We start from the raw sequence: 27,823 nt of genomic DNA, 5'->3' as shown, positions 1-27,823 counted from the left end.
TTTTTCTCTCGCCGCGGACAATGCGGAATTTTAAGAAGGATTTGGGTGTTAGTTGGGAAAGCAACATCGCGGCGTGGCCGGCGCCGCGTGGGAAAAACAACAAGTGGTTGGGAAGAGGGGGAAAAGGGAATGGAAGGAGAGGATGCGGGAGGTGTTGAAAATAAAAAGCTCTGCGCCTTTCCCACCGCCCGCGGAAAAATCGGGATGCTGTCCCGGCAAAGTCAGGGATGCGCTGCCCCTGCGAGTCCCGAATCCCTCCCGGTTAACGCAGCTGGGATGATTTTTCCAGGATCGCGGAGCTTTGGGAAAGGGGTCCCTGTTCCCACCTTGAGCGGGGGCTGCGGATTTTCCCTGGCCGCGATGTCGGGGTGGGATGGGTGGGAATAGTGAGATCCTGGCGGGGATCCCGCGGGCATGGAGGCTTCGTGGAGGGGATAGCGGGATCCTGGAAGGAATAGTGGGATCCTGCGGGGATGGGGGGATCCTGGAAGGGATGGAGGGGTTCCGGAAGGGATGGCGGCAGAGACATCGGAGATTCCAGCGGGGGCTGGAGGGATTCCGGCGGGGGATTGGAGGGATCCCAGCCGGGCATGGAGCGATCCCAGCCGGGTTTGAAGCGGCCGCAGCCGGGGCCGGCTGGCCCGCGGAGATCCCGGGAAAGCCGGCAGGGACAGGGCGATGCCAGCCGGGAACGGCGGGCGTCCCGTCGGGCGGCGGCGGCGGAACAGAGATGCAGGGGGAAAAGCACCGCCAATACGACTTTAATGGAGTTCTGCGGCAGCTGCGGCCGCTCGCTACCAGAATACACAGCTCGAAGCCATAAATAAAGCATACAGAAACGATAAATTAATCAGATCCAAGTAGTTTACTCTCCCGGGAACATCAAGCATTTGCTTCAATTACAACAATCTATCCTGCCTTTTAATTTTTTTTTTTTTGTATTTTTTTCTTTTTTTCCCCCCATTTCCCCCCTCCCCACACTTTTTTTCCTTTTTCTTTTTCTTTTTTTTTTTTTTTTTTTTTTTTTACAATGTTACAAGACTTTTGGTTCTCGGTTTCCGAACTAGGAATATTCACAAGGAAGGAGGGCTTGGTTCTGCCTCGGTTGGGGGTTATTTTTCTCCCCCCTCACTCGCACACAAAAAAATAGATATATTTAGACCTCGTGGCGACGACAACAACGAAAAAAAAATCAAAACAAGTCCAGGAGAACCCCCCCCCCCCCCCCATGCCCCCCCCGCCAGACCAAACCACCCCACACGGAGCCCCCCCCCGGATGGATTTGGGAAGGGGCCACAAGGCTGCAGATTCCCGAATGGATGCAAACATCTGGAGCCAACAGAAAAAAAAAATAAAATATATATGTATATATATATATATATACCGGATATGTACCGTGCTCAGAGTCCACTGCGAGGGGTATGGGGGAGGAGGGGTTTCCCCTTTTTTCCAGGAGCGTTTTCCTGCTTAGGAGGAGTTCATGATGGGCCGGGAATACACGCCTTGGTAGTAGGAAGTCTCTCCGGCCAAAGGCGAGGCCTCCAGGGCGCTTTTGTTCGTTACGGGCGCCATGGCCAGGCCCGCGGGCACGGGCGAGGCGTAGCCCGAGTAGTGCATCACCTGCTCGTAGGCCTTCAGGTCCATTTTGTGCGGGTGGTGGTGCTGGTGGTGCGGGTGGTGGTGCTGCTGCTCCGAGGAGGACATCAGGTTGTTGATGGAGAACGGGTGGTTGAAGGCGTAGTGGTGCTCAGGCTTGAGGTGGCCCTCGTGGGCCAGCCCGGCGTGCGGCGGCGCCAGCAGGTGCTGGCCCGGCGAGGCCGAAGGCTCTCCGGGGCTCAGCCCTTTGAGGTCGGCCAGGGTGCGCTTGTGGTCCTGGCACGGCGAGGAGCTGGCCGGGGACTCGGCGCCGGCGGAGCCGTCGGAGCCCCCCGAGGAGCTGCCCTCGCCCAGGGGCTGGCTGGGGGCTTGGCCTGGGCCTTTCTTGCTGCCGCCGCCGGTGCCGGCGCCGTCCTTGGCCGCCAGCTGCTTCTCGCACTTGAAGCGCTTCTGGCGGCGCAGGTAGCAGCCGTTCTCGAACATGTTCCCCGAGTCCGGGTGCAGCGTCCAGAAGGAGCCCTTGCCCGGCTTGTCCGGCGAGCGCGGCACCTTGAGGAAGCAGTCGTTGAAGGACAGCGAGTGGCGGATGCTGTTCTGCCAGCGCTGCTGGTTCTGGCGGTAGAAGGGGAACAGGTCCATGATCCACTGGTAGATCTCGCTGAGGGTCAGCATCTTGTTGGGGGACTGCTGGATGGCCATGGTGATGAGGGAGATGTAGGAGTAGGGCGGCTTGGCGTGCGTGTAGCTGCGCCGGTAGGTCTTGGGGTCGCGCGAGCGGTTCAGGTTGGACTGGCCGTAGATGGGGCTCATGGAGTTCATGTTGGAGTAGGGCGCCAGGGCGTTCATGGAGCCCGCCTGGCCGCCCATGGGGCTCATGCTGGGGCTCAGGTGGGCGCCCATGCCCGGCACGCCGGCCGAGCCCATGGCCGGCATGGCCCCCGCGCCCGGGGACATGCCCGTCAGCGAGGGGCTCATGCCCGTGTTGGCGTAGGACATGTTCATGGAGGTGGCCGCCGCCGTCATGTTGGCCGTGCTGCTCATGGCCGACATGGTCATGTAGGTGTTCATGCTGTTCATGCCCAGCCCCGCGTTCATGTTGCTCACCGAGGAGTAGCCCTGCGGGGACAAGCGACACAGGGCACGGGGATGGCGCGGGGGGGAGCCCCAGCCCTGCCCAGCCCAGCCCGGAGCCGGAGGCGCCGCAGCCGCGGGGCTCCGCGGAGGGCACGGGAGGAAAGGGCGTCTGGAAGGGGGGGGGGGTTGTTTTTCCTCTTAATGAAACCCAAATATATTTTGGGATCTATATTAAAAAAAAACCCGCGGTGGCAGCAGGAGCGGCGGAGCCGTCCCGGGAAGCGGAGTTGCAGGAAGGGAAAAGGAAAGGGAAGGGGACATCCCTGCCCGGAGGGAGAAAAATACCTGGAGGGGTGGAAGGAAAAACAGGGAAGAGTCGCCCGCACCCCCACCCGCACCTCGGGACCCCCGCCCGCAGCGCCGAGCCGGTGCCAAAGTTAATCCCGTCCGGGGGCCGGGACACCGGGGGGTTTTGGGGGTCCCGGCTCCGTCCATACCTCGGGCTCCCCGTAGTAGTTGCTCCAGTCCGTGTGCTCATGGCCTTCCATTTTCACCGCTCCCAGCATACTGGAAGTGGAGTGCATGGCAGTTTAAAATTTAACAGCCACAACAAACGACGGCGGAGAGCGACCCAAAAAAAAAAAAAAAAAAAAAAAAAAAAAAAAAAAAAGGGAAAAAAAAAAAAAAGTCCCCAACCCTCCCTCCCCTCCGCCGGAGCCTCTGGAGGAGGAGGAAGAGGAGGGAGGGAGGAAGGGGGGGATGGAGCGGCGCTGGGGCTGGGGTGGGTTTGTTCCGCCGCCGCTCCTTGGGTGGGTTTTCGCAGCGCTCCGCGGCGAAGAAGCGCCCGGAGGCGATGGAGGAGCCGGAGGAGGAGGAGGAGGAGGGAGGAGGGAGGAAGAAGAGGAGGAGGAGGAAGAGGAGGACAAGTGCTGCAGTGACGTGGGTGCCCCAGTGATATAGCACGGAGCGGCCGGGCGAGCCTCCAATCCCCAGGTCCTCGGCTGCCCATTTGAATAATCAGCTCACACCTAGGCGGGAGCGGCTGCTCCGCGGCCCCGCGCACCTCTGCGCGCCTCCGCCACAGCCCCGCTCCGGGGGACACGGCTGCCACCGCACCCCGCTCCCGGGGGACACGGCTGCCACCGCACCCCGCTCCCGGGGGACACGGCTGCCACCGCACCCCGCTCCCGGGGGACACGGCTGCCACCGCACCCCGCTCCCGGGGGACACGGCTGCCACCCCACCCCGCTCCCGGGGGACAGCATTCCCAGCCCGCTCCCCGGACAGCCCCGACGGCAGCGTCTCCCCCGCCGCATTCCCGCTGGGAGCAGCCCCTCTGGAGCGGCTGAGTGTCCCCCCCAAGTCCCCGCTCCCCTCGCCACGCACCTTTGCTCCCCGCGGAGAACGGGGCTCTGCCTCCCCGGCAGGTCGGGACGCGGCTCTTCCAGGCAGGAAAACCGGGACTGAACGGAGCAGGGAGAGCAGGGAAAGGGGCGGGCAGCGCCGGCGGGGCCGCGGGGGCCGGCCCTGTGCGGGTCCCGGTGCGGGTCCCGGTGCGCTCCGTCGGGGCAGCGCCGCTGCCGGAGCGCCTGGGAACGGGGGAAAGCAGGAAAGGAGGAAAAGAAGGGAAGAGGAAGGAAGGAAAGACGGGTGACCAAAATCACCCCCCCGCGGGTCTAAATCCCCCCACCCCCCCATCGCGGGCCTGACGGGGGGGACCAAGGGCGACAGGGAGGCACCGGGGGGCTTCCCCCCATTCCCACCGCCCCTTCCCAGTGCCCGCCTGGCTCCTCCGGGAGCATCCCCGCCGCTCCCGGGGAGTGTTCCATGAATTCCCACCTAGATCTGCCCACCGTCATTTAAAAAAAAAAAAAAAAAAAAAAAAAGAAACCAAAAACCCAAGCCAACCGCAAACCTGATTTATTTGGGTTTTTTGATAATTTATTTATTAATCTATTTATTTAATTACTTATTTATTTATTTATTGAGCTTGCGCTCCCCAGGGGCTCCCCCTACCCCACATGGCCGGGAGTTTTTAACCCCCCCCCCCCAAAACCCCTCCAGGATTCTTTCCCTGGGCTCCCAAATACCCTCAGGATCCACGGCCAAAGGAAAACAACCCCGTTGCCTGTTCCTATCGCGATAGCCGCGGCGATAGTCGCAGCCCACCTCCCTCCCAGCCACACGCCGCCCCTTCCAGGCGTTTTCTGCCGGGATTTGGGGGGACGGCCCGGAGGGAGATGTCCCCCCCAAGAGGGGGGACACCCCAAAAAGAGGGAGGGGCGGCCCGAGCGCGGTGGCGGGGCGCCCTCTGTCGCCTGCTGTGGGTGCGGGGGGGACGGGGAACGACACCCCGGGGTGGGGGGACAGCCAGGGACCCCCGTGGGGTCACTGCCGGGGGGACCCCCCTGCACCCCCTGCCCGCCTCACCCGCAGATCGCCCGTCCCGGCTGGGAGGAGGTGCTGGTGCACCCCGAGTGCCGAATCTCCGCTCCCTGCGTTTCCAAGGAGCTTTCCGCTCATCCAAAGGCTCAGGAAGGGGGAATTATGGGAGGATGGGGTGAAATTTGGGATGTGGCTGCCGGGCAAGCTCAAGGATCCTGCTGTCCACTCCTGGCTGGATCCAGAGGTTTTGGATGAGACGCCCCTGGTTTTCCACCCCCTTTTCCCTCGGACCGTGAGGTTTGTTCTGATGGATTCCAGAGAGGCCGGGATGAGCCTTTCCCTGGGCAATTCCCACCCTCAGGCCTGGGCCCTGCAGATGTTGGGGCAGATGTTGGCACAGATGTCAGCACGTCTGGCACCTCCACGTGAAGGGTGACCGGAGGTGACACCATCCCAAGCTCGGCAGCCTTTCCCAATTTCCTGCTTTTTCCTCTTTACCAGGCGCCGATTCCCTGCTTTGGCTCCACAGGACTTGGAATTTTGTCCTCACCAAAGGTGAGGATTTTCATCCGGTGTGGACTGGGAGCTGCCCTGATTCCTTGGATTTTTGATCCTTCAGGACATTCCTACTGTCCCAGACGCTTAAATCCCATTTTCCCTTTGTCTGTCCCACAATTCCCCCATCCTGCTCTATCCATGGAGCACATCCTGCCAGGAATGGTGATGCCCATCCCATTCCATGTGCCCACAGGAACAACCACAGCCACCACATCCCACTCCTGCTCCTCAGACAAAGCCTTTGTCTCGGGAACATGAGGACACGGAGCAATTCCAACATTTGTATTCAGCAACGCGGGCCTGGAAAAGCGTCTGGATGTGGGATCGACTCCGGAGGCTCCGCTCCCACATCCAACCACCTCCCGCTCCCTTCTCGCCTTCCACATGGATAAAATTAATCTCTCCTAAGGAAAAGAAGCAGGAAAATTGATATTTTTCCCATAAAAAGAACATTTTAGGAATACCAGGACTGCTAAAAAAGAAAAATTTTCTGTGGTGTCTTGTTTAAACATTCCCAGTTGGAAAGAGCGAGTTCCGGGCCATCTCCACCTGATTTCTTCTCTTTAATATTTAACTAATATTTATTTTAAATTTAATTTTGAAATGATGCTCTTATTTGCATTGGGAGCCAAGGCTTGGGAGGCACCTCCCACTTCCCAAGGGATGGCCAGAGCCTGGATGGGCTTTTTCTGCATCCATCCCTTGCGGCAATGCCGGTGCCCTCCCTCCAAGCTGGATAATTATCCCTCTTCTCCTGATAATTATCATCATTAATCCAAGATAATGAACTGTCCCAGTTGTGCTGCTCCTCTGAAAGAAAGGCAGGATTGGGTTTTTCCCCTGAAATCAGGAAATTGTGAGAGAGTGGCTCCTGAAGAGCCGCCCTTCAGGAGGATTGTTGGAAACAAAAGGCAACTTGTCGGATTTATTGAGACCTTTCCCTGATAAGAGATGGAAATTATGGATGAATCAGTGCCTGGAAGTACTTCAGGAAGAGGTGGGAGATGGGATTGAGGCGGGAAGAGGGAAGGGTGAAGGTGGAGTGGGATAGGCAAGCTCCCATTGCTACTGTGCTGCCTCTTGCTGGGTTTATTCCAAATTTTTCCAGCAGGATCCATCTTTGTAAGGTCAAGAGCTCTGCTGAGTTGAGAGCATTCCCAGAAGCTTCCATTCCAGCAAGCAGAACAAACCACAGGAGGATGAGGATGAGGGTGATTCACATTCCTGAAGCAGGGAATTAAGCTGAGCATTCCCACCAAAGCTCTCCAGGAAGAGCCAACAGCACATCCCAAGGTCACATCCAGCACCAATTTGGGAACACACACCAGGATCCCACTCCCGAGTTCCCACAAATTCCATACGTTGGGAAAAGCTACTTGAAGGACTCGGACGGGGACCACCGAAATTCTCTCTTTTTCCCCACCCACGGAGCCTCAGCTCTGGAACAGGTGCCAGAATTCCACTGGGAATTCCCACAATTACACCGGCCAATATTGACTCAACTATTTGAGGAACTCTTCAACCAATGTCCCTCCTAATTAGATTCCAAATTAAATGGGGCTGCTTAATTCTGGGAAAGATTTTCCAAGGCCTTAGCAATGCTAACAAAGAAAAAGCCGGGAGTGTGCAAAAATTTTGTGTCTTTAATATCCCAAGGATATCCATCCTTTTAACTCTGGAATGATATCCTTCAATCCCGGGGGCAGGCAACTTGGCTTCATCCACAAGGATTCCTGAGGATCCAGACAGTCGGGATACATCCCTATTTCTGGCATTTTCACTCCCTGTTTTAACATTCCTTCCTGCTCTGTAATTATCCGATGTGTCGATGAAGGGAAGGAATAAAATAAAACCCAGGGTTTTCACTCCCTGTTTTAACATTCCTTCCTGCTCTGTAATTATCTGATGTGTCGATGAAGGGAAGGAGCTGCTGGAATAAAATAAAACCCAGGAAAAGCCCAATGGGAATAAAGCCCCATTATTAAGAATGGAGCACCAGCAGTTATCCCAATGGGAATGACAACATCCTGGGACAGCATTCCTCATGCTCCCTGGGGACAATGCCAGCATGAGGTGGGGATCCTGGGGTGGTGGGACGGGATCACAGCGGGAATGGGCAAAACCCCCTTGGAAGAGCCCAGCAGCCTCTGGAAAAGCTCCGGAGCAAAATCAACAGAGGGCATCTGCCGGCTGTTTGCCGTGGGCCACGTGATGCCCATTCCCGGCTTTCCAGCAGCACGTTTTGCTGGATAAACAAGATGCGCAGGCATCTGGAATGACGGCCGGAGGAGCCGGCTGGCTGCGGAAAACCGGGAGTTAACGGATTCATCCCCAGCTCCCATGGCACAGGGAGGATGATGAGAGGAGGGAGGATGATGCCCAGATCAAGAAAGAGAGGAAAGAAAGTCTTCCTCACATCCCAGGAAAACCCTGCCGTGGATATTTTCTCGCAGCAGGCAGGGGAATTTTCACCTGACTGAAATATCCAGGGTTTGGGTTCATCCCGGGAATTATTTTTTATGTTTAATGATCGGTTGCTGAAAACTGAAATGTCCTTGGGTTCCCAAGAAGAAAACAAACAGGAAGAAAATGGAATCTGGAGCCTCCTCCCAAAACCCTGGGCTTTAATAGCTCCCTGTTATTTCCTAACAAAACCCCTGCGCTGCTGGAGAGCTTCCAACCTAGCTGAGGTGCTTCAATTCCCACTGGGAATTTGCTGCTCAGGGCAGGGGGATGAATGACCCCAAGGATGGTCCAGCACATCATCCAAGGAGCAGATTTAAGGGACCCAACTCCCAAATCCCATAAAAGCAGAGATGTGCCCGGTCCCACCAGTCCTGGCCATTCGGAATTGATGGGATTTGGAATGGGTTCCGGAGCAGGGAGACAGGAGCGTGTCCCAGCTTTCTCAGCGCTCCGGGAGGCTGCTTTTCCAAGGAGATCCATCAGAGACAGCCTCTCCGAGGATTCTGACGGACATTTATAGCCCTGTGAGTCATTCCCGGCCTTGTTTAAACCAGTTAGACCTGGCCAAGACCTTGAAAATAGCTCCATTTATCCCGAGCGGCTCCATTCCCGCGTTCCGGGTATAAATAGCCGACGGAGCTGCTCCGAGCTCGGCGATGCAGGCACTGCTCATTCCATGTCACCCTCCATGTCCCCTCCTGGCAGTCTGCTGCCAGGGTACCCCGTTTTCCTGGGAATGAGGTGTCCCTGGCAGAGCCCGCAGCAAAACAGCCGGAGTGGAGATTTCTGCTTCCAAAAAAACCACGGGAGCTTGGGATCGGGCCCTGTCTGGGAGTCTGCGGTTCCATGACCACTAATAGCAGGCCAGGATCACCCCATAAATCTGTTCGGGGTCGGCACAATCCCGGTTCTGTGCCTTGGGATGAGGCACCGGCGGCGCCGCGGTGACAGCAGGACACTCGGATCCCCCCGCCCTCGGCCTGGCCTGGCTGGATCACGGTGGGAATTTCGGAGCCAACCCATCCCAGCACTGCCCTGCAGGTCGCTGCCACCTGCAAGGATATTTTCATTCAGTTCCACTCTTTTCCAGGGGGAAAAAATTCCATTTCAACTCGGGCTTTAAAATCCAGGGAAGCTCTGAGTGTGGGATCAGCTTAATAAACAAAGCAAATCCTTTGTTTCCACTAAAAAAAATTATTTTCTGATGGAAAAACAACCTCATGTTGAGAAGGAGCCTTTGACACCTGCTCCCAACCCTGGTAAAGGTGGAAAACGGAATTTCAGGCTGCCTGTCCTGAGTGGGATGGTGGCACAGCTCATCCCAGTCAGGCTGGCTCCCAGGCTGGCCAGGATCCAGAATATTTCCAATAATTTTTCCCCCTAAAAACCTTTTTCCCCTAGACACTGTGAAAACTCAGAATCCCTCAGGGACCTCATCCCCTGTGCTGGTGGCCAGTGGCAGGCAGATGAATTCAGAGCCTTTGGACACTAAATCCAGTGGGTTTGGGCTATTAAATCCAGGGATTTTAGCCTTCAAAATCCAGTGGTTTTGGTTACTAAATCCAGTGCCTTTGGGTTGGTAAATCCAATGCCTTTGGCTACTGAATCCATTGCCTTCGAGCAACAAAATCCAGTGTTTTGGACTGCAAAATCCAGTGCCTTTGGATTGCTAAATCCAGTGATTTTGGACTGCTAAATCTAGTGCTTTTGAGCCTGCTAAATCCAGAGGCTTTGGATTGTCAAATCCAGTGATTTTGGACCGTTAAATCCAGTGAGTTTGGCCTGCTCAATCCTGCGCCTTTGGGTTCCTAAATCAAATTATTTGGGCTACTAAATCCAGTGATTTTGGCCTGCTAAATCCAGTGTTTTTGGCTACTAAATCCAGCATTTTTGGGGCTACTAAATCCAATGCTTTTAGCCTGCTAAATCCAGTGCTTTTGGCCTCTTAAATCCAACGTTTTTGGGGCTACTGAATGCAGTGGTTTTGGCCAGCTGAATCCAGTGGTTTCGACCAGCTAAATCCAGAGCTTTTGGCCTCTTAAATCCAGCATTTTTGGGGCTACTAAAGCCAGCACCCTTGGGCTGCTGAACCCAGTGCATTTCCAGGGGAGAGCTGTTCTGCAGAGGGATGGAAAAGCTCTGTGATGGCGGCAGCTCCGGCTCTCTCCAAACATTTCCCCCCCCCACCCCCCACTCTGATTTTTTTTTCCCCTCAGAGGAAAGAGTGCCCAAATCAACACCCGCCCCAGGAACGGTTTTCCGCGGATCGGACGGCACTTTCTGTCGGAAAAACTTCCAATCAGCTGCATTCCCGAGCTGGGCTTATTTTGCACAGTTTTCTGAGTGCGTTTTGTTTTGGTGCCAGAGTAAAGAGCTGCAGGGACAGACTCCAGCCCAACCTGCAGCAGCAGCAGCAGCATCCTCACTGGATTTTGGGAAGGAGAGTGGGCTCTGACCTACATTCTCAACTTGGAAAAAGACAGGTTATCTCTTAACATCCCAAAGCGCTTCTCCTGGGATATGAAGCTGTGATTTGGAGGGCGAAGGAAAACCGCCCTCTCCCCCAAAAGCAGCCTCCGGCTGTTTTGCAGCTCTGGCTGTTTTGCAGCTTCCCAATCCCTTTTCCAGAGGGTGGAACAACCTTAACCAGAGCTTTTTAAAGCTCTCCCACCTTTGCCTCCTCTCTTCCTCCAGCTCGGTGTCCCGGCGGCGGCAGAACAAGACGGCTACAGAGGCCGCTGGAGCTGGTGGCGCGGAATACACTGGGAGGCCTTTTTTTTCCTTGGAAAATATTTCCCTGCCGCAGGCTGCGGTGACAGCAAACATTCCTGCCGGGGCTGGCGCGGGGAGGCATCACCCTGCGGGATGGCTGGGGCTCCCGGGGCGGCTCCAGCCTTTCCCTTCCCAGGGTGCGATCCCGCTGCCGTTCCCGAGGGATCCGGGCCCGGCCGCACAAAGGCTTTTTATGCTCGGAGCACCCGGGGTTGTTTTTCCAAGGGAGAAAAGAGGAGCTGGCGTGGCCCCCCGGGAATATCCAGGGGAGCCCTGGCCGCTCCGTGTGCCCTCGGCTCACCGGGAAAAAGGGAGGATTGTTAAAAAGAAACACCTCGGATCCGGAGCGGGGAAGTCAGGGCTGTGGTTGTGAATCAACAGAGCTGCTGCTATTTCCAGCTTTTTGGGAGCAGGGATAGAGGCCCCCCCCCTCCCTGGGCCAGGTGTGCGCCGAGGGATTTCGGGAGCAGCCGGAATGGTGGCACGTGGCGCACACGTGGATTTGTTCCTCCCGTGAGCTTCCACGGGCAATTCCAGTACTAGGGGAGAAAAGTCATGGGGCAGGACACCCTGGAATATCCATAAGATTTTAATTTTATTTTTGTCATGGATGATGGAATTCCAGAATGATTTGGGTTGGAAGGGAGCTTAAAGCTCATTCCACTCCATCCTGCCATGGGCAGGGACACCTTCCACTATCCCAGGGTGATCCAACCTGGCGTTGGACATTTCCGGGGATAGGGCAGCCACAGCTCCTCTGGGAAAACTGTTCCAGGGCCTCATCACCCTCCCAGGGAAGGATTTTCCCCTCATATCCAACCCGAATTCCCCTTGTCCTCTCACTCCATTCCCAAAGTCCCAAATGATCATGGAAAGGAGATATCCCAAAATCCCAGAAACACTGCTGGTACAAATACAAGGGGCTCAGTTGGACCACAGCAGGAGATCCTGGTTTTCCTCCTCTTTTACAGCAAGGAAAAGCCATTCCCTGGGGCCATGCAGTGATTCCAGTCCCACCCAGCCCTCCTCCCGCCGGGAAGCATCGAGGGCTGAGGGCTCCGCTTATCTGCAGGAGCAGCCTCCCTGTCTCCGTTCCCAACCTTTCCAGCCCCATTTTTCAGCTGATTCAATCTGCGCCGAGGAGACAGGGCTTCCCGAGGTCTCCCACTAGGAATGAAATCCACTCTGGAGAGGACCCAGGAGCACTACACAGCTCATCAATTCCGGCTCCACTTGGGAATGGCGGGGCCGCTCCTTATCTCCAGAGATAGCAGCTGGGCATGTGCTGGGAGTGACCTCATCCACCGGGATTCACCTGGTGGAGCAGCGGGATTCTGGTTCCTATTTTGGGGTTTATCCCAGTTTTCACTGGGAGGGTGCAGGCATATCCCAACTTTCAGGGTGAGGGTGCCAGAGCACCCCAAATTCCACAGCGAGCATCCCAATTCTCACGGCGAGCATCCCAATTTCCACAGCGAGCATCCCAACTTTCACTGGAGCACACAACTTTCACTCCTGCCCCTTTTCCCCCTCCACTTCCATCACAAAAGACCCCCTAACAGGACAACATTCCCAATCCACAGGCACCACCCCTGGCCCCTGAGGCATCCCTGCATCCCGAACTTCCACTCCACTCCTTTTAGGCTCGGGGTGGGAGCTTTTCCCACTGTTTTTCCCAGTTGGCTGGGAAACAGGGATGCAGCCGTGCCCCCCCGAGTGCCAATCCCAATCCCTTCTCCCATTAACACCTCATCAACTCCCGGGGATCCCGACAAACACAGCGCCGCTATCCAAGGAAATACCGCGGGCCTTGTGATGCAGAGCCCCCGGAGCGGGAAGAGGATGAGGAGCGGGATATTTCCTGGCCCTTGGATGCGCAGCTGCTCCCAAGGCCAGCACCTTGGTGGGCAAACAGCACCTGGGAGCGCAGGGAAGCCAGGATGTGGATTCAGGAAGCATCCCTGCATCCCGCTGCTCCATGGAGATGCTAATGGGCTCCCCATTATCCCGGCTTCCCGCTGCTCCCGCCGAGGGATGCTCCCGCTGCTGGATTAGGAGCAGCGCGGGGGGCTCGGCTGGCACCCGGCCGCCGGCCTTGGGAAGGGAGGGAAGGGAGGGAAGGGAGGGAAGGAGGGATCCAGGATTTATTCCCGCGGTCAGGAACAAGGCGCTGACAAACAGCCGCCGCTGGCACCTCCTTTGTTGGGAATGCTGCAAGGAGCATCCGGAGGCAGCCGGGAGATAAAGCAGCCTGGCAGCTCCAGGGAGGTCAGGGCTGGGAATTCAGGATGCTCATCCATTCCTGCTCACCGGGAATGGGACAAAATTCAGAAGGAAACATCCGCTGGAGCAGCGGGAATGGGGAAAGGCATCGCCAGCTCATCCCACTGCTGCTGGATCCATCCCGAAGGATTCAATCCCTGCAATCCATCCCCACTTTCCTGTGCCATCACCTGCAGGGTCTCCCAGAAAATTCTGATACACAGGGATCCTCGACTCCCACTCCTGGACACTCCAGAATCGCACCCTGTGCCTGAAGGCGTTTTCCAAGCATTTCTTAACAGGATTTGCCTATGGAAAACCTTTGGTGACCCAAAAAGGGGATTTTTGTCAAGAAAAGTCCATGCCAAGGGCATGGAGCACAGGACACACTTCCCATGCCAAGCTCCAAACCATCCCTATGGAATTTTATACCTCACTGTGCCAGAGCCTGTTCCATTTAGAAAACGTTGGGAAAGGGGAGTCAAACCTCAGGCTAGCCAGAGTGGGATGTTCAGAATCCCTCAGGATTGATCCCTGATGGAGTTTGGGATGGGAACCAGTAGCATCACTCCCATTATTTCCATAATTCCCTAGAGATGTGGGTATTGCTCCCTGGAAAGGCAAAAAGTCTGGCTAGCACGTGGGATTTATCCAGAGGGAGACACGGAAGCTCCAAAGGGAAAATCAACCCATTTGGAAGCAAACTGGGAGCAGTCCTGGTTATCTCCCAGTGCTCTCCGTCTGAGTGATGAAATCAGGGATAATCCTCAGCTCCGGGCAGGTAACGCCTTCCCAATCCCTCAGAATCAGCTCCCACTGCTGGATTGTCTGTGCTGGAATTTCAACAAAACTCCCAGAGCTGCCTTGTCCAAGAGCAGCTGATTTTTTGGGAAGAGCCAGTTTGGGAGTTTTGGTGTATCCCATGGGGTGGCAGGGATGGGAATACTGACAGGATCAGCACCCTCCCTCTTCCCAGAAGGAATTGTGTCATTCCAGGTGCTGACATCATCAGGGAGCTCTGCCGTGAGGCTCCCGGGACAAGGCAAACCCCAAGGCACATCCCAAGGGTTTCACTGCCATCCCATTCCATCCCAGTCTCCTCCTGCAGCGCTTCCACATGGAAAGAGCAGCTCTGCCTGTGGGCCGGAGCCTCCAGGGTTGGAAAACCCACATTCCATCCATCCATCCATCCATCCATCCATCCATCCATCCATCCATCCCAAATCCTTTGGGATTCCAAGCCATGGATGAGCAGAGCCCAAATTCCATCTCAAGCTGGGCCCTTCTATAAGGATCATTTTCCAGAGGCTTCCCAGGTTTCAGTTCAAAACATCCAGAAATATTCCTCAGCCACAGAATCTGATGTTTTTGGGAACAAACGGATGTGAAGCATCATTTTTTAAGGAAAATCACAAAATTCCAGCACAGTAAAGTCTGGAAATGTCCAACCATTCCCTCACCACTAAACCACATTCCCAAGTTTTAAATCCCTCCAGGAACTGGGATACCTGGGCAGCTCTGCAAGGGTTTTCCAACCTTTTCCATGAGGAATTTTTCCCTAAAATCCATGGAAAAGAGAAGGTCGTGCCCCATCCCTCCCTTAGATGTGGCCACACCTCCAGCACTCCCCCACTGCCCCCAGTTTTGCCTCCCAAGGATTTAGCCCAGAAAAAGAGATTCGTTCCCTTCCCAGCATTCCAAATATCCCAGAATTCCGCACACACCTCGGCAGGCGGGAGCTGCCGGCGGCCGTGTTTGACTGAAATAATTTTATTTGAACACAATTCCCTGTTTCAACATTTTTAAGGAGCAGGGGGTTATTTAAGATGGATTCAGTTTTAATCAGTTTAATGGGATTTTCTGGTTTTTCATGGAAGCGCTTCCAAATGGTCCTGATTAACTTTTCCGAATCAATACGCTTAAGGGCAAAGCATACAATTATCCCGGCAAATGAGCCCCTCCGTGGATCCTGCCGGAACTCCGCCTTGGATCTGGCCCTGGATTCCCTTCCCCGACTCGTATTCCATGAGGAAAAGGGGCAGCACTCCATGGATCCCTTTCCCAACTCATATTCCCTAAGGAAAAGGGGCAGCACCCCATGGATCCCTTTCCCAGCTCATACTCCATGAGGAAAAGGGAGGGTCAGCCCCAGTTGCCCTTTCCCAGCTCACATTCCCTAAGGAAAAGGGGCAGCACAGGTGAGGCTCAGACCCTGGATGCCCTTCCCTACATTCCCTGAGGAAAAGGAGCACCACAAGCACTGGAATTCCAGAGGAAAACCTCTGGCTCTTGCCTTACCTTTCACATCCCAGTTTTTAATTCCAACACGCTAAACCCTGCCCAAACCCCTGGAAAAGCTGGGTTGGGATCAGTACTGGTGCTGGCACTGGGATAACCTCAAACTATCCCATGGGATCCCATATTCCCATTATCCCAATCCAACCGCAGATGTGGGATCACATCTGGCTCCCATCCACCCACAGGTCACAGATCACCTCCTGCTTCCCATTTATTCCTGAGGGATCCAGTATCCCCTGGCTTTTGGCAAGGTGCAACATTTTTCCGAACTTCCCGAGGTGCAGAATTCTTTGGGAAATGTCAGAGTTCCTGGCGGATTAAGCGGGAGCCGGAGCAAACAGGAATGACATTATTGTAATTCCTGCTGTGCCGGGTCATTTTCCTGCAATATCACGGTTCCCATCCCAAATCCCGATCCTTGCATCATCCTTCCCATTCTCTGCTTCTAGGTTTTTATTTATTCATCCCAAGGATGAAAGCAAAGAGGAGGAAAAGAGAAATTTCTTCATTTTTCCTTCCTTTTTCCTTCATTTCTTCCTTGCATTTGGGAAAATTGAAATGTCACAGAAATTCCAGGGTTTTTTAATATCTTTTTAGGGAGGCATTCTCAATTTTCCCCAGCGGATCCTGCATTGTCATAAGAATCCGTGGCAGCAATTCCCAGCACAGCCCCAGCCATGGGATACAAGGATCTGAACATGGAATTGATATATGGAAAAGTCAGGCCCCTTGGCAGAGCTGGGATCATCCAATCCCTAAAATCCAGCCCTTCCCACTGCTCCAGGAACAGGGAACATCCCCTACGAGGAAAAGATGGATTCATTGCTTTTTCAGGAACTTCTGGCTTCTTCCAGGATATTCCCAGCTTCCCTTTGGGGTTTATCCCTCTCCTTGTCCCACCAGCTGCTCCAATCCCCAAAACCAGCAGCAAATCCACCTTTCCATGTTTTTTTTTCTGTGGGATCAACCAGCTCACAGAGGACTCAACAGGGATGGGATCCATCCCTCACATTGCCTCTTCCCACCAGGATGAGGTTTGGGGCTTGCAGGAACCACATTCTGTGGAATCAAAAGCTTGGGAATTGCTGTCCTTCCTGAGCCTCTGGCAGAGGATGAGCACAGGGAGACAGGAGGAAAACACTCCTGGGCTGAATTCCATGGGATATTCAACATGAGGGCACCTCCTGAGGGACACAGGGATTCTGGGAAGGGATTGATAGCACCCAGACATTCCCTTGGGAATGCTGCTCCAGCCTAGTTTGCACCAGGGAATTCTTTCCCACCCTGCTGGTGCAGGGTCAGAGCCGAGTGGGAAAATCCAGATTTAAGGGAAAATCACTCCTGAAAAAGTGGGAAAACCATGTCAGGAGACAATCAGGAGCAGCTGGCAGGAAAAGGAATCTATTTCCCATGTTTTCCAGAGGTTTTTCCAGCTGTTTGCAGATGGGTTTGAGATGGTCGTGGTGACAGAATTTGGGAAGTGCAGGGGGGGGTTTCCTCATGGGATGAGCAGCTGGGATTCCTGGGGAAATCTCTCCTCCCCTCGGGAGTGATCCAGGCTGTGGGAATGTCTGGAAAAGGGGAGAATCCATGGATTTGAATGGGAAAAGAAAATAATGCCTGAATTAAAAGAAGGAGCAGGTTCCCAGTGAGGGTGTATCCGAGATTTCCAGGTGCTCCTGCCCATCCCAGTGTCCCCATCCCGACTCTGGGAGCACAGGAAGCTTCCTGGCTCCCTGATTTCCTCCCTCTGGAGCTGCTCCAGCTTTTCTATTTCTGGACTCCATTCATCCCCAGCCGGCTTTCCATAAAAATTCCTGGTGCCTCTGGCCTGGAAGCCAGGAAAACCTCCAGGAGCCCATAGGAAGCAGCAAAGTCTCTGGATCCAGCACTCCAAAATTATTATGGAATGAGGGAGTGGGGATGTGATGTCAGCCTGGATTTAGGGTGGATAATGTATCCCTCTGTCCCAGCTCCATCCTACTCTTCCCAAAAATTCACCACAACCACAGAGAGAGAAACTTGGGAATATTCAGGGATTTCATATGGAGATGTCACTGCTTTCCTTCTATTCTGTATTTCCAGTTCTTTCCCTTTCCTTCAGTTTTGGGACACAGAGCTCCCAGCAAGGAGAACCACAGCTTACACTCAGCCCAAATTCCCATGGAATTTGCTTCCCAGAGCTCCTTTGGTGGTTCCAAGTCAGAAATCCAAGGTGATCCATTGCTGTTGAATCCAGCAGGATTCAGGCAAATTCCAGGTGCCATTTCAATGTTAATCAGGATTTCTCAATCCTCCAAACCTGCGAGGAATTTTTTTTTTTTTTAGCAGATTTATGGAAAAGAGCCAAAGGGAATTGCCTCATCATCCCCAAATTCCTTGGGAGTTGACGATCGTGGAGATTGGGATCAGATCGGAGCAGGAACAAGGATAATTCATGGAATAGGAAGAGCCACTGGAGTTTCCCTGCATTCCTTGGTCAGGGCCCCACCCCAAAGCGGGGTCGGATCCACTCCTTATTCCTCTCCACAATCCCGGGATCCCCGAGCTTTGGGACACCACCACGGTTGTCCCCCATCCCTGCATCCCGATCCCCCATCCCAGTGGGAATCTTTTGGAGAAGCACACACAGGAGCATTGAGCAGGGTCTGGAATGTGGCAGCTCTGCCAGAGCCCAGGAGCTCCCGGGAAAAGCGCCAGGCCGGGAATAAGGAACTCCAGTGTGGATCCCAGACTGGATAAACACACCCCAGCTCCCACCTGGCATCGGGAATGAGGCTCTGACCTCCGGCTCCACTTCCCGCCGGGATAACACCGCCGCCTCTCCCACAAGGGAAGGGAAAGGGAAACGGAGGCCTGTACTTGTTTTCCAGGTTTTCCAGGGAGAAAACAGCACGAAAACACCCTGAGGAGCAGCCATGGATCCATAGAAGTGGCAGGCAGGATCCAAACATCATCAGAATTCCAGGCTTCCCAAATTTTAGGGGGGATATTAACTTTATAAATTCCCAAAGCAGAAAAATCCTTTTTTTCCCCCCTTATCATTCATCCCAGGATTCTCCCAAAAATTTTCTCCAATATATTCATAAATTACACAGGAATTTTTGGGAATTCCTTTATTTCTCAAAACAAATTCTGATTTTTTTTTTTTTTCTCCCAGGAAGGAGCAGAAAGCTCTGAGTTCAGAGTGGGAAAACCTTGGGAAGTTTCAAGGTTTTTTTCCTGGGAGACAAGGTCAAATTTTGGCCCAATACAGATTCTCCCAAAATTCCCCAAAAAACTGGAGGTTAAGGAGGGAAAAAAGATTCAAAATTGTTTTTTCTGGAGTTTGGGAAGGATCTTCTTCCCACAGTTCTTGTCATTCCTGGGAATACCTTGGATATTTTAACAAGCTTAAAAAAATTACAAACCATAAGGTTCGAACATTTGCAAGCATCCCAAATCCCAGGATTTGGCGGCTCCCAGGAGAGGGCAGCAAATCTCCACGTTTCGGGTTTTCCTCGGGAAAATCGGGAAGGCGGGGGAGGGAGGCTGGGGGGAGGAGGCGGGGAAATTTGGGAGCAGCCCATGGAAGTGGGGCTGGAACACCGCGTCTTTTAGGATCCCTTCCAAATATTCTGGGATTGTGTGGAATTCACTTATTCCGAATTATTGGAGGCTCAGGGAAGATACAAGGGGTGGAAAAGGGATTCCATAGGGGATTAATCTGGAAAAGGGGAGCGGGACCCTTTAAACGGGAATTCCTCCAGGAAAAATCCACCCCATTCAGGGGTTCATTAATTCCCAGAACCACAGGCTCCTCTCCACTTTTCCCACTTTTCCAAGTCCTTGGCGTGGATTTGGGATCCAGCCCCAGTGAGGGAGCAGGACAGGGATCTCTGGACAGGGATAACGGGAATAAAGAGGAAAATTAACTGGATTCCAGGATAAGAAGAGCTGAACAATTCTCTTGGACATCGGGAAAAACACATTCCACTAAACCCCAGGATGGTTTCCCTGGAATTCCTTGACTTAGAGGCTCCCTACAAACACCAGATCTTAAAATCCCAGCTCTGCTGATCCCAAGATCTACACATTCCTTGGGATGCACCGAGAAAATTCCTCTTTTCCCTCAGCATCAGAGGAGGCTCCAAGGTTGGGATCTAGGGCATCTCCTGAGGGTGGGATTGAGGAGAATCCCAGGATTTTTAGGAGCTGGGCTCTTTGTAGGTCACTTCCTACTGGAGATATCTCAGGATTTTATGGATGTTCCTGAAATGGGAAGAAATCCTATCAGGGCATCCTTATCCCACAGCGAGGCTCCAATCACCTGAAATTTTCCCTTTGGAGCCAAGGTTATTCTCCTCCCAACCCAGAGTTTTCCATGGAATTCTAGGACCACCGTGTGGCTCAAATCCATGGCGGAGTTTCCTCCTTTACAGTAAAGGAGCATTTAAAGGTTTCCTGTTGCTCCGGGAGGTGGAGGGGGCCCATGGAATCTGCGGCCGCTTCCATTGTTTAATTCCATGTTTTCCGGTCTCCGGCTGCAACGGGAACGCCCGGAGCTCCTGGGCTGGCACCCGGGAATTTCTGTGTCAGCACAGAGGGATCCCATTGTCCTTTATCCCACTGCAACACCCCATGGAATTGGGAGTGGAGATGGAGTGTCAGCATTCCCTGGATCCCAGATATTCCCAGTGGGATCAGTGCCAGCTGCACCATTAACCACGGTCATAGATTTAAGCAGCGAGGAGAAAATCCACCTGTTTTCCCAGGATTTCCAAGCCCATTCCCAGGAGTATCATATGGATGTTTATCCCTATTCCCATCCTGGCAGTAGGGCCCCAAATGGGCTCATTCTGCCAGCTCCAAATTCCCAAAAATTCCTTATGTTGGGATTTTGGGATGACTGAGGCAAGTTTGCTCCATCACTTCGTGGCCAGGGTTGGGATAAATCAGACAAGGAAGGGCTGAGGGACAAGAGAATGTTGGAAAAAAGAAGGATCTGGGGGAATTTCATTCCCTACAAGTCCGTGACAGGAATTAGGTGGGAACTGGTCTCTGCTCCCAGGGAACAAAAGACGGGATAAAGGGGAATGGCCTCAGGGGAGGTTTAGGTTGGAAAATTTCTCTCCCAGGGCAGTGGTGGACTCCTCATTCCAGGAGGGATTCAAATTCATGTGGATGTGACACTGGGGGACCTGGATCAGTGCTGGATTAACATTGGATTCCGTTAATTTAGAGGGCTTTTCCAACTCTAGTGATTCCTTTATTCCATGACGCTATTACCCTTTGATTCCATGACTCTGTGATTCCATTATTCTATGATTCCATCACCTGAGCTGAGCTGCTGCCAGGGACCAGATTCCCAGGATCCTTCCCATCCAAAAAAAAAGCCCCAAACCCAGCGACTGGGGTTTTTAATTTAAAAAAAAAAAAAAAATTCTTCCCATTTTTATTTCTTGCACCCTCAGTTCCAGCACAGACTGCGAAATGGGATGGAATTCCCGGTGGATTTGGATGTGGGGCCAGGCCGGGTTGGTCCTCACCTCTCCAAACCCGGAATCCTGGGATGCAGTGCCGCAGGGAAGGGGCTCTAGCGGGAAGAATCCGGGGGCCCTGCAGCGCTGGGAACGAGCGCAGGGAAGGCGGGAATGCGCGGCGGGAATGCGCGGCAGGAATGCGGGATGAGGGATGCGTTGCCAAGGCAACCATTCCTTCTCCATCTCCTGCCTCTCCCCGGAGCCACGGGGAGATGCGAGGGCGGGGTGCGGGATTCGGGATGCGGAATTCGGGATTCGGGATTTGGGATTCGGGGTGGGGGGGGGATCGGGCTGCGGATCCCGCCCTCCGCAGCTCCGGGAAGGAGCCGCTGGAGCGGGAATGCTCCGGCCGGGAGCCGCAGGACAGCGCAGCCCGGCGGGAGAAGGGCGGAGGGCGCTGCGCTGTTTTCCAGAGGAAATCCTGGAGCAGAAAGTTGCGCCGCGTTTATTTTTTCACGGAAAGCCGATGCCTGCGGCATAGGGATGCGGGAGAGGGGGAAGATCCTGCGGGTCCATCCCTGCTTTGTCTTTCGCTTTAAAAGGTCCGGATCTTCCCGGTCATCTGATCCAGGTCAAGTAGGACTTTCCGTTGGCGACGGATCCCACCGGAGCATCTTCCCAGAGCGGCTTCTTCCCCCCGGCAGGAAGTAGTGAGGCTCCTTCAATCCCTGGAATACTGAAAGGTAAAATATTCCCGGCTGGCTTTCTCCTTGGCAGGGTGAATGAAATCCTCGAGATTTGCGGGGGCTCCTTAAGGTGGATGGCGTTGATTCCCAGGCGGCGTTGGGATTGATTCCCAGGCCTGGTTGGGATTAATTGCTGGGCCAGGCTGGGATTGATTTCCAGGCCAGGCTGGGATTCCCAGGCCATCCCACCTGGTTTGAGGAGCCCCATGCAGGGTTAATTCCCACCCCACCCCACCGCCTCTGAGATCCCACAAAACCAGGATGCTCCGGCCTGAGGAATGACGTGGAGGTGTCCAGGCAGGGAGGAGTTTGATGGAGGGAGTCAGGGGGTGGTGGATGGAGGTTCCCAACCCGAGGGGAATGTGGCCACTGGGATTTCTGTGCCCCGCAGTCCTCACCCCTGTGCCCTGCCCGCAGGTTGACCCCATCCCCGCTGCTCTCCCGTCCATGGATCACCTCCCGCCATGAGCACGGACGGCGAGCAGCTCCTGGCAGCCGGAATTCCCCTCTGGAGCATCTCCAGCTGGGCCGGCTCCCAGCCGCCCCCCAACAGCAGCACGGCGGCAGGGGCAGCGGCGGCGCTGGGAGAGGCCAGCCGGCCCCCGGCCGCCCCGGAGCGCGGCGGGAGCGCGGCGGAGATCGCGGGCATGGTGGTGCTGCAGTGCATCTACGGCCTGGTGTGCCTGCTGGGGCTGCTGGGCAACGCGCTGGTCATCTTCGTCATCCTGCGCTACGCCAAGATGAAGACGGCCACCAACATCTACCTGCTCAACCTGGCCATCGCCGACGAGCTCTTCATGCTCAGCGTGCCCTTCGTGGCCACGGCGGCGGCCCTGCGGCGCTGGCCCTTCGGCCGCGCGCTCTGCCGGACCGTGCTGGGCGTGGACGGCCTCAACATGTTCAGCAGCGTCTTCTGCCTCACCGTGCTCAGCCTGGACCGCTACATCGCCGTGGTGCACCCGCTGCGTGCGGCCTCCTACCGCCGCCCGCGCGTCGCCAAGCTGGTCAATGGCGGCGTGTGGCTGCTGGCGCTGCTGGTGGCCTCGCCCATCCCGGTGTTCGCCGGCACGGCGGTCACCCGCGACGGCCGCGCGGTGGCCTGCGACCTGCTGTGGCCCAGCCCGGCGTGGGCGGCCGCCTTCGTGGTGTACAGCAGCGCGCTGGGCTTCGTGCTGCCCGTGGTGGCCATGGCGCTGTGCTACCTGCTGCTGGCCGGCAAGATGCGCGTGGTGGCGCAGGGCGTGGGCTGGCAGCAGCGGCGGCGCTCCGAGGGCAAGCTGACGCGCCTGGTGGTCACCGTGGTGGCCATGTTCGTGGTGTGCTGGCTGCCCTTCTACGTGGTGCAGCTGCTGGAGCTGCTGCTGCCCGGCCGCCTGGACGCCAGCGCGCACAACGCCTCGCTGCTGCTCAGCTACTCCAACAGCTGCGCCAACCCCATCCTCTATGGATTGCTCTCCGAGAATTTCCGCAACTCCTTCCACGGCGTGCTGCGCCGCTGCCGCGACGCCGGCCTGTGCTGCTGCCGCGCCACCGACGGGGACGGAGGGGACAGCGAGGACGAGGAGGAGCCGCTGGATTACTGCGCCGCGCCCCGCGGGGACGCCAAGGGCTGCGTGTGTCCCCCCCTGCCCTGCCAGCAGGACCCCCTGCGCCCCCAGCCCTGCTGCGCACCCGGGGCCCTCCTCCCCAAAACCACCCCCTTCTAGGGGACCCCAAAATCCGGGGTGAAAGGGGATGCCGGATGGAGAGGGCCCGCGATTCTGGGTCCGACTGCCGGTTGCGCCGCGCCACTCTCCGAAATAAAAAGCCATAAGACTGGCCTGGGATGGAGCAAGTTCCATGGATTGAGTGGTTATTGCCATTGTTCCGGCATCCAGGAGCCTTCACCGGGCATGGGGAGGATCCCAAAATGTTAATCAGGAGCACATGGCCCTCCTGATTAATAAATAATAAATTCCCATTTCTTCCCAAGAGACAGGGAGACACCGGGAAAAATCCCAAAGCCCATCAGCTCTGCTGCATGTACAGCAGAATGAGATCCCATCATACACACCTCCCTCCCCAAAATTCCCAGGATTTTAGCACACCCAGGACCAAATTTCCACCAAAAAAAAAAACAAACCAAAAACCGAAACCCAGGAGAACCAAAGTTTGGTGAGCTTGGAACCCAAAATTCCCAGGATTTTAGCACACCCAGGACCAAATTTCCACCAAAAAAAAAAAAAAAAAAAACCAAAAAAACAAAAACCAAAAACCAAAACCCAGGAGAACCACAGTTTGGTGAGCTTGGAACCCTGGGGTGAGGAACATCACATGGAGGTCCCATGGAGTGAGCCACTTCCAGTTTATTTGGGGTTTAACTTTGTCCTTGGAATGGTATTGTTGGTGGTGTCCATTATTTATGGCTCACTCCTTCCATTTTCATCCCAATGGGGAAGTAACCAGCCGGGAACATTTTCATCCCTGTGCTGCCCTGAATGCTCCTGGGTTTTCCTGGATTTCTGGTGGAATTTTTGGGAAGGGGAGAAAGAACAATCCCTGAGCAGTTCCTCTGAACCAGACTGGCAAAACTTTATTGTTGTCCACACAGGATCTCCATGAGACAATTCCATCACACATGGTAAAATTCCAATAAATAAATAAGGATTTACAAATGGGCCCGGGGGGAGCAGGCCAGGGTGGGGAGAGGATAAAACAGGGAGTGCCGGGAATTCAGGACTCCGACACACCATAAGGAAGGAATTTGTGATAAGATAAAACTCCCCAGTGGGAATTTGAGATTAGGGGGGAGGAGGAGATTTTGGGGATGTGGTGGCAAAACCTTGGATCCACCCAGGAACAAGCAAGGGTTTGAGCTGGATAAAAAGGAAAGATCCTTGGGAAGCAGATTCTGCAGGTGGGATGATGCCTCAGCAAAGTCCTTCCACTCTCAAACCTTATCCTTTCTTTCCCTTCCTTTTCCTTGGGTATTTTCCCAAGTGACACCTTTATATCTTGATATCTCTTTCTGGATAATCATGGATAATTATGGATGATCACAACAGCTCCCTCCTACCCACTGCAGCCAAACTGTCCTAAAATAAACCTGGCACATCCACAAATTTACCGCCCTCACTCCGTGAGGTTTCACTTTAATCCATCCCAAGGGATCCATAGACAGCACCCTCAGTTATCAGGACAACGACCTTTTAGGAAAACCACAATTCCTACAGATGTCTCATTTTTATTTTCCTGGGAATTTGCAGCGGAGGTTTAGCATTCCAGCGGGGATGCTGTGCGCTGGGAAGTTCATAGGGTGGGAGGGGGGAATGTGGGGGAACAGAACAAAACTTCCGCCGCTCCGGGATAATATTTCACTGGCATAAAGCTGCCAGTGCCTGCTCCAACGGCAGCCGGAGCAGGGCCCCCTTTGGCTCCCCAGGGAAGGATGGAGCTGGAAAACCAGACCCTTCTCAGAATTCCCCCCCAGCCACTGGCAGGGAATGAGCGGCGCGCTGGATCCCACCCCCTGGGAATGTTTTGCCTTGGGATAGAGTCAGCCCTGCACGAGGGAACAGGGAAGATCCCTGTGGGTAGGAGGGGTCGTAAAAATATCCCAAATCCAACAATCGAATTTAAGGCAACAACAGCGGAAAGTCATGGAAGGACCTGGATGTGGCTCTGCAGCACCGCAGACCTTTCCTACAAAATTCACCCCGGCAGCCTTCATGTCCCTGTTTAACCTCCACATCCCGCAAAAAATAAGGAGAGGGAATGGGATTCAGGAATTTGAGTCCCACCTTGGTGACACCGAGCCGGGACCCTGCTGTCACCAGTGGCTTAAGGTGACAAGTGCTTCCCACAACATCTTTGCTCCTCCTCCCCTCAGCTTAAAACAAACAAACCCCATCCCAAAGGAAAGCAGGAGCCTCCCAGCTCAGGAAAACCATCCAGCCCGGGGGAGAGGGATTTGGGTGGAGGTGTCCTTCCAAAGTCCCCGCCTTGGTCACACCGTGCTCTCATCCCGCGGATTTAGAGTCACTTGCACACGGAGCCGCCCCTCCTGGATTTTTCCTTGCGGTTTTCCCGACCGCCGGCTCGGGAAAAGGAAAGCTGAACGCCAAAGAAGCGGGAACGGAGCAGGAGCGGAGCAGCCTCGGGGTGTTCTGCTGTCCCCGCTCTCCGGCGCCAGCTTTCCCAGAGCCGGCCGGGAAGCAGCGAGTATTTCTGGGAGTGATGTGATCACAGCTTCTCCCGAATTATCATCCAAAAATTCCAGCCGGGGCGCGAAGGGGCTTGGGGGGGGGGGGGGGGGGGGGCGGATAAATGTCACCCAGTCCGGCCTCCCAGTGTCCCGTGTCCGTCCTGCCCGCTGTCCCTACGGCTTCTGCGCCGAGGGCACGGGCTGAAGTCCCAGCTCCTTCTCGTGGGGGCCGCTGTACTTGTAATCCATGGAGCCGTGGGAGCGGCAGCGCTTCCTGGCCAGGTGGAATCCCAGAGCCAGCAGGGCCAGGAGGCTCACAAGGGCACCCGCGGCGATGCCCACCAGCACCCCGGGGTGCAGCTTCTCCTCTTTCGGCGGGGGCCGGCTGGGGACTGGCGTGTGCGGCTCCAGCTCCAAATCCCCCGAGGACGCTTCCTCGCCGTCCCCGTCCAGGATGGAGATGCAGTCGACGCCGCGGAGGTGGTAGCCGTGGGGACAATGGCACTGGAAGCCACCGGGCGTGTTGGTGCAGTTGAACTCGCAGTGACCGCTGTCGCACTCATCCAGGTCCACGCACAGCTGGTCTTCGTCGTCCAGCATGAATCCCTCGGGACACTCGCAGGCCCCGTCGGCGTCGCACACGGCCGGGCACTCGGAGGTGTTGCAGTGCAGGCGGCAGCGGGTGGCGTCCAGCGGGTGCACGGCGTAGCCGGGGTGGCAGCCGCAGCGGTAGCCGTCGGGCAGCTCCTCGCAGCGCTGCTGGCACGGCATCTCCCAGCAGGGCGGCAGGCGCTGGCAGTGCCCGTCCACCATCCTGTAGCCGCTGTGACACTGGCACTCGAAGCCGCCCTTGGTGTTCACGCACTTCTGCTCGCACGGGCCGGGCTCGCTGGCGCAGTCGTCGATGTCCTCGCAGCTGACGCCGTCGGCCGCCAGCCGGTACCCCACGGAGCACATGCACACGAAGGAGCCGTCGGCCACCACGCAGTGATGCTGGCACTGCGCTCCCTCGCAGGGCGAGCGGCACCCGCGCCCGTCCGGGCCCAGCACCGCGCCCTCGGGGCAGGAGCAGCGCGGCCGCCCGCGCTCCTCCGCGCACGTCCCCGCGCAGCCACCGCCGGCCAGCTCGCAGGGCCACGCTCCCGGCGTGTCGCGGCCCCAGCGCGGCCCCGCGCCGTCCCCGTCCCCGCAGCGCAGCTCCAGCCTGAGGTCAGGGATGAACGCCACGCTGCCCGGAGGCAGCGCCAGGAAGTCCGCTCCGCGGGCGCCGAAAGGGGTGGCGTAGGTGACGGGGACGCCGTGCAGGGTGGCCAGGCGGGGACAGCTGCCTCCGTAGCTGTACTGGCAGAGGAAGCCGTCGGCCGGCTCCTCGCAGCGCCGCTCCTCCCAGCGCAGCTCCCGGGACACGGTCACGCAGCGCTCGCCGCAGCGCTGCCCCGACGGCGCCCAGTTGGTGTAATCGGTGCTGCGGTCGCCGGTGATCCAGCGGAAACCGCGGAGCCGCCGGCTGGGCTCGGTGCAGGACAAGGAGGGCGACAGCGACAGCCCGAGCCAGAGCCGCCCCTCGCGGTTCTGAAGCAGCAGCGCGATCGCCTCCTCGGCCACGGTGGAGCGCACGGTCATGAGGTGTCCCCCGCCCCGCTCGCAGCCCTCGCTGGCGCCCGAGAAGGACCGGGACGCCCAGAACACGGCGAAACACTCGTGCTCCAGGCACTGCGCGCCCGCGGGGGACAGGTCCCGAGGCTGTGCCAGCGCCACCGTCCCGAGCAGCAGCGGCAGCAGCAGCGGCAGCAGCGGCCGCATGGCCCGCGGAGGGGGCGGCCGGCGGCGCCCCGAGCTGAGCATGGGCCGCTCCGCCCGGCCGCCCCCTTTATAGCGGCCCCGGCGGGGGAAGGAAGCGCCCGCGGGGCCGGGAGGGACTGCGGCGGTGAATCCCGGCCGGGCGCTGCCCCCGCCCCCGCCCCGCAGCCCCGCGTCCCCTCCCGCATCCTCCGGCGGCTCCGCCCCGGCGGGGCCCGCCC

General features: G+C 56.1%; 3 protein-coding genes across 3 annotated transcripts; 1 reads left to right on the top strand and 2 right to left on the bottom strand.

Annotated features, from left to right (window-relative positions):
- Positions 1–1,467: 1,467 nt before the first annotated feature.
- Positions 1,468–3,254, bottom strand: FOXA2 (forkhead box A2). The gene is made up of 2 exons (XM_041417236.1): positions 3,168–3,254; positions 1,468–2,712 (listed from the first exon to the last, which is right to left on the bottom strand). The coding sequence occupies exons 1-2, from the start codon at positions 3,252–3,254 to the stop codon at positions 1,468–1,470; spliced, it is 1,332 nt and encodes a 443-aa protein (XP_041273170.1).
- A 17,684-nt stretch (positions 3,255–20,938) lies between these two features.
- Positions 20,939–23,449, top strand: SSTR4 (somatostatin receptor 4). The gene is made up of 2 exons (XM_041417207.1): positions 20,939–21,616; positions 22,037–23,449. Exon 2 carries the CDS (start codon positions 22,084–22,086, stop codon positions 23,323–23,325), a length of 1,242 nt encoding a protein of 413 aa, XP_041273141.1. The 5' UTR covers positions 20,939–21,616; positions 22,037–22,083; the 3' UTR covers positions 23,326–23,449.
- Positions 23,450–24,169: 720 nt separating this feature from the next.
- THBD (thrombomodulin) lies at positions 24,170–27,775 on the bottom strand. Its single transcript, XM_041417211.1, has one exon. It carries the CDS (start codon positions 27,645–27,647, stop codon positions 25,977–25,979), a length of 1,671 nt encoding a protein of 556 aa, XP_041273145.1. The 5' UTR covers positions 27,648–27,775; the 3' UTR covers positions 24,170–25,976.
- Positions 27,776–27,823: the final 48 nt, after the last annotated feature.

Source organism: Onychostruthus taczanowskii, unplaced genomic scaffold, assembly GCF_017590055.1.
Source record: "Onychostruthus taczanowskii isolate IOZ18803 unplaced genomic scaffold, ASM1759005v1 scaffold55, whole genome shotgun sequence".
Classification (NCBI taxonomy): domain Eukaryota; kingdom Metazoa; phylum Chordata; class Aves; order Passeriformes; family Passeridae; genus Onychostruthus; species Onychostruthus taczanowskii.
The sequence above is the reverse complement of the archived record's forward strand: the minus strand, read 5'-3'. Positions and strand labels throughout refer to the sequence as shown.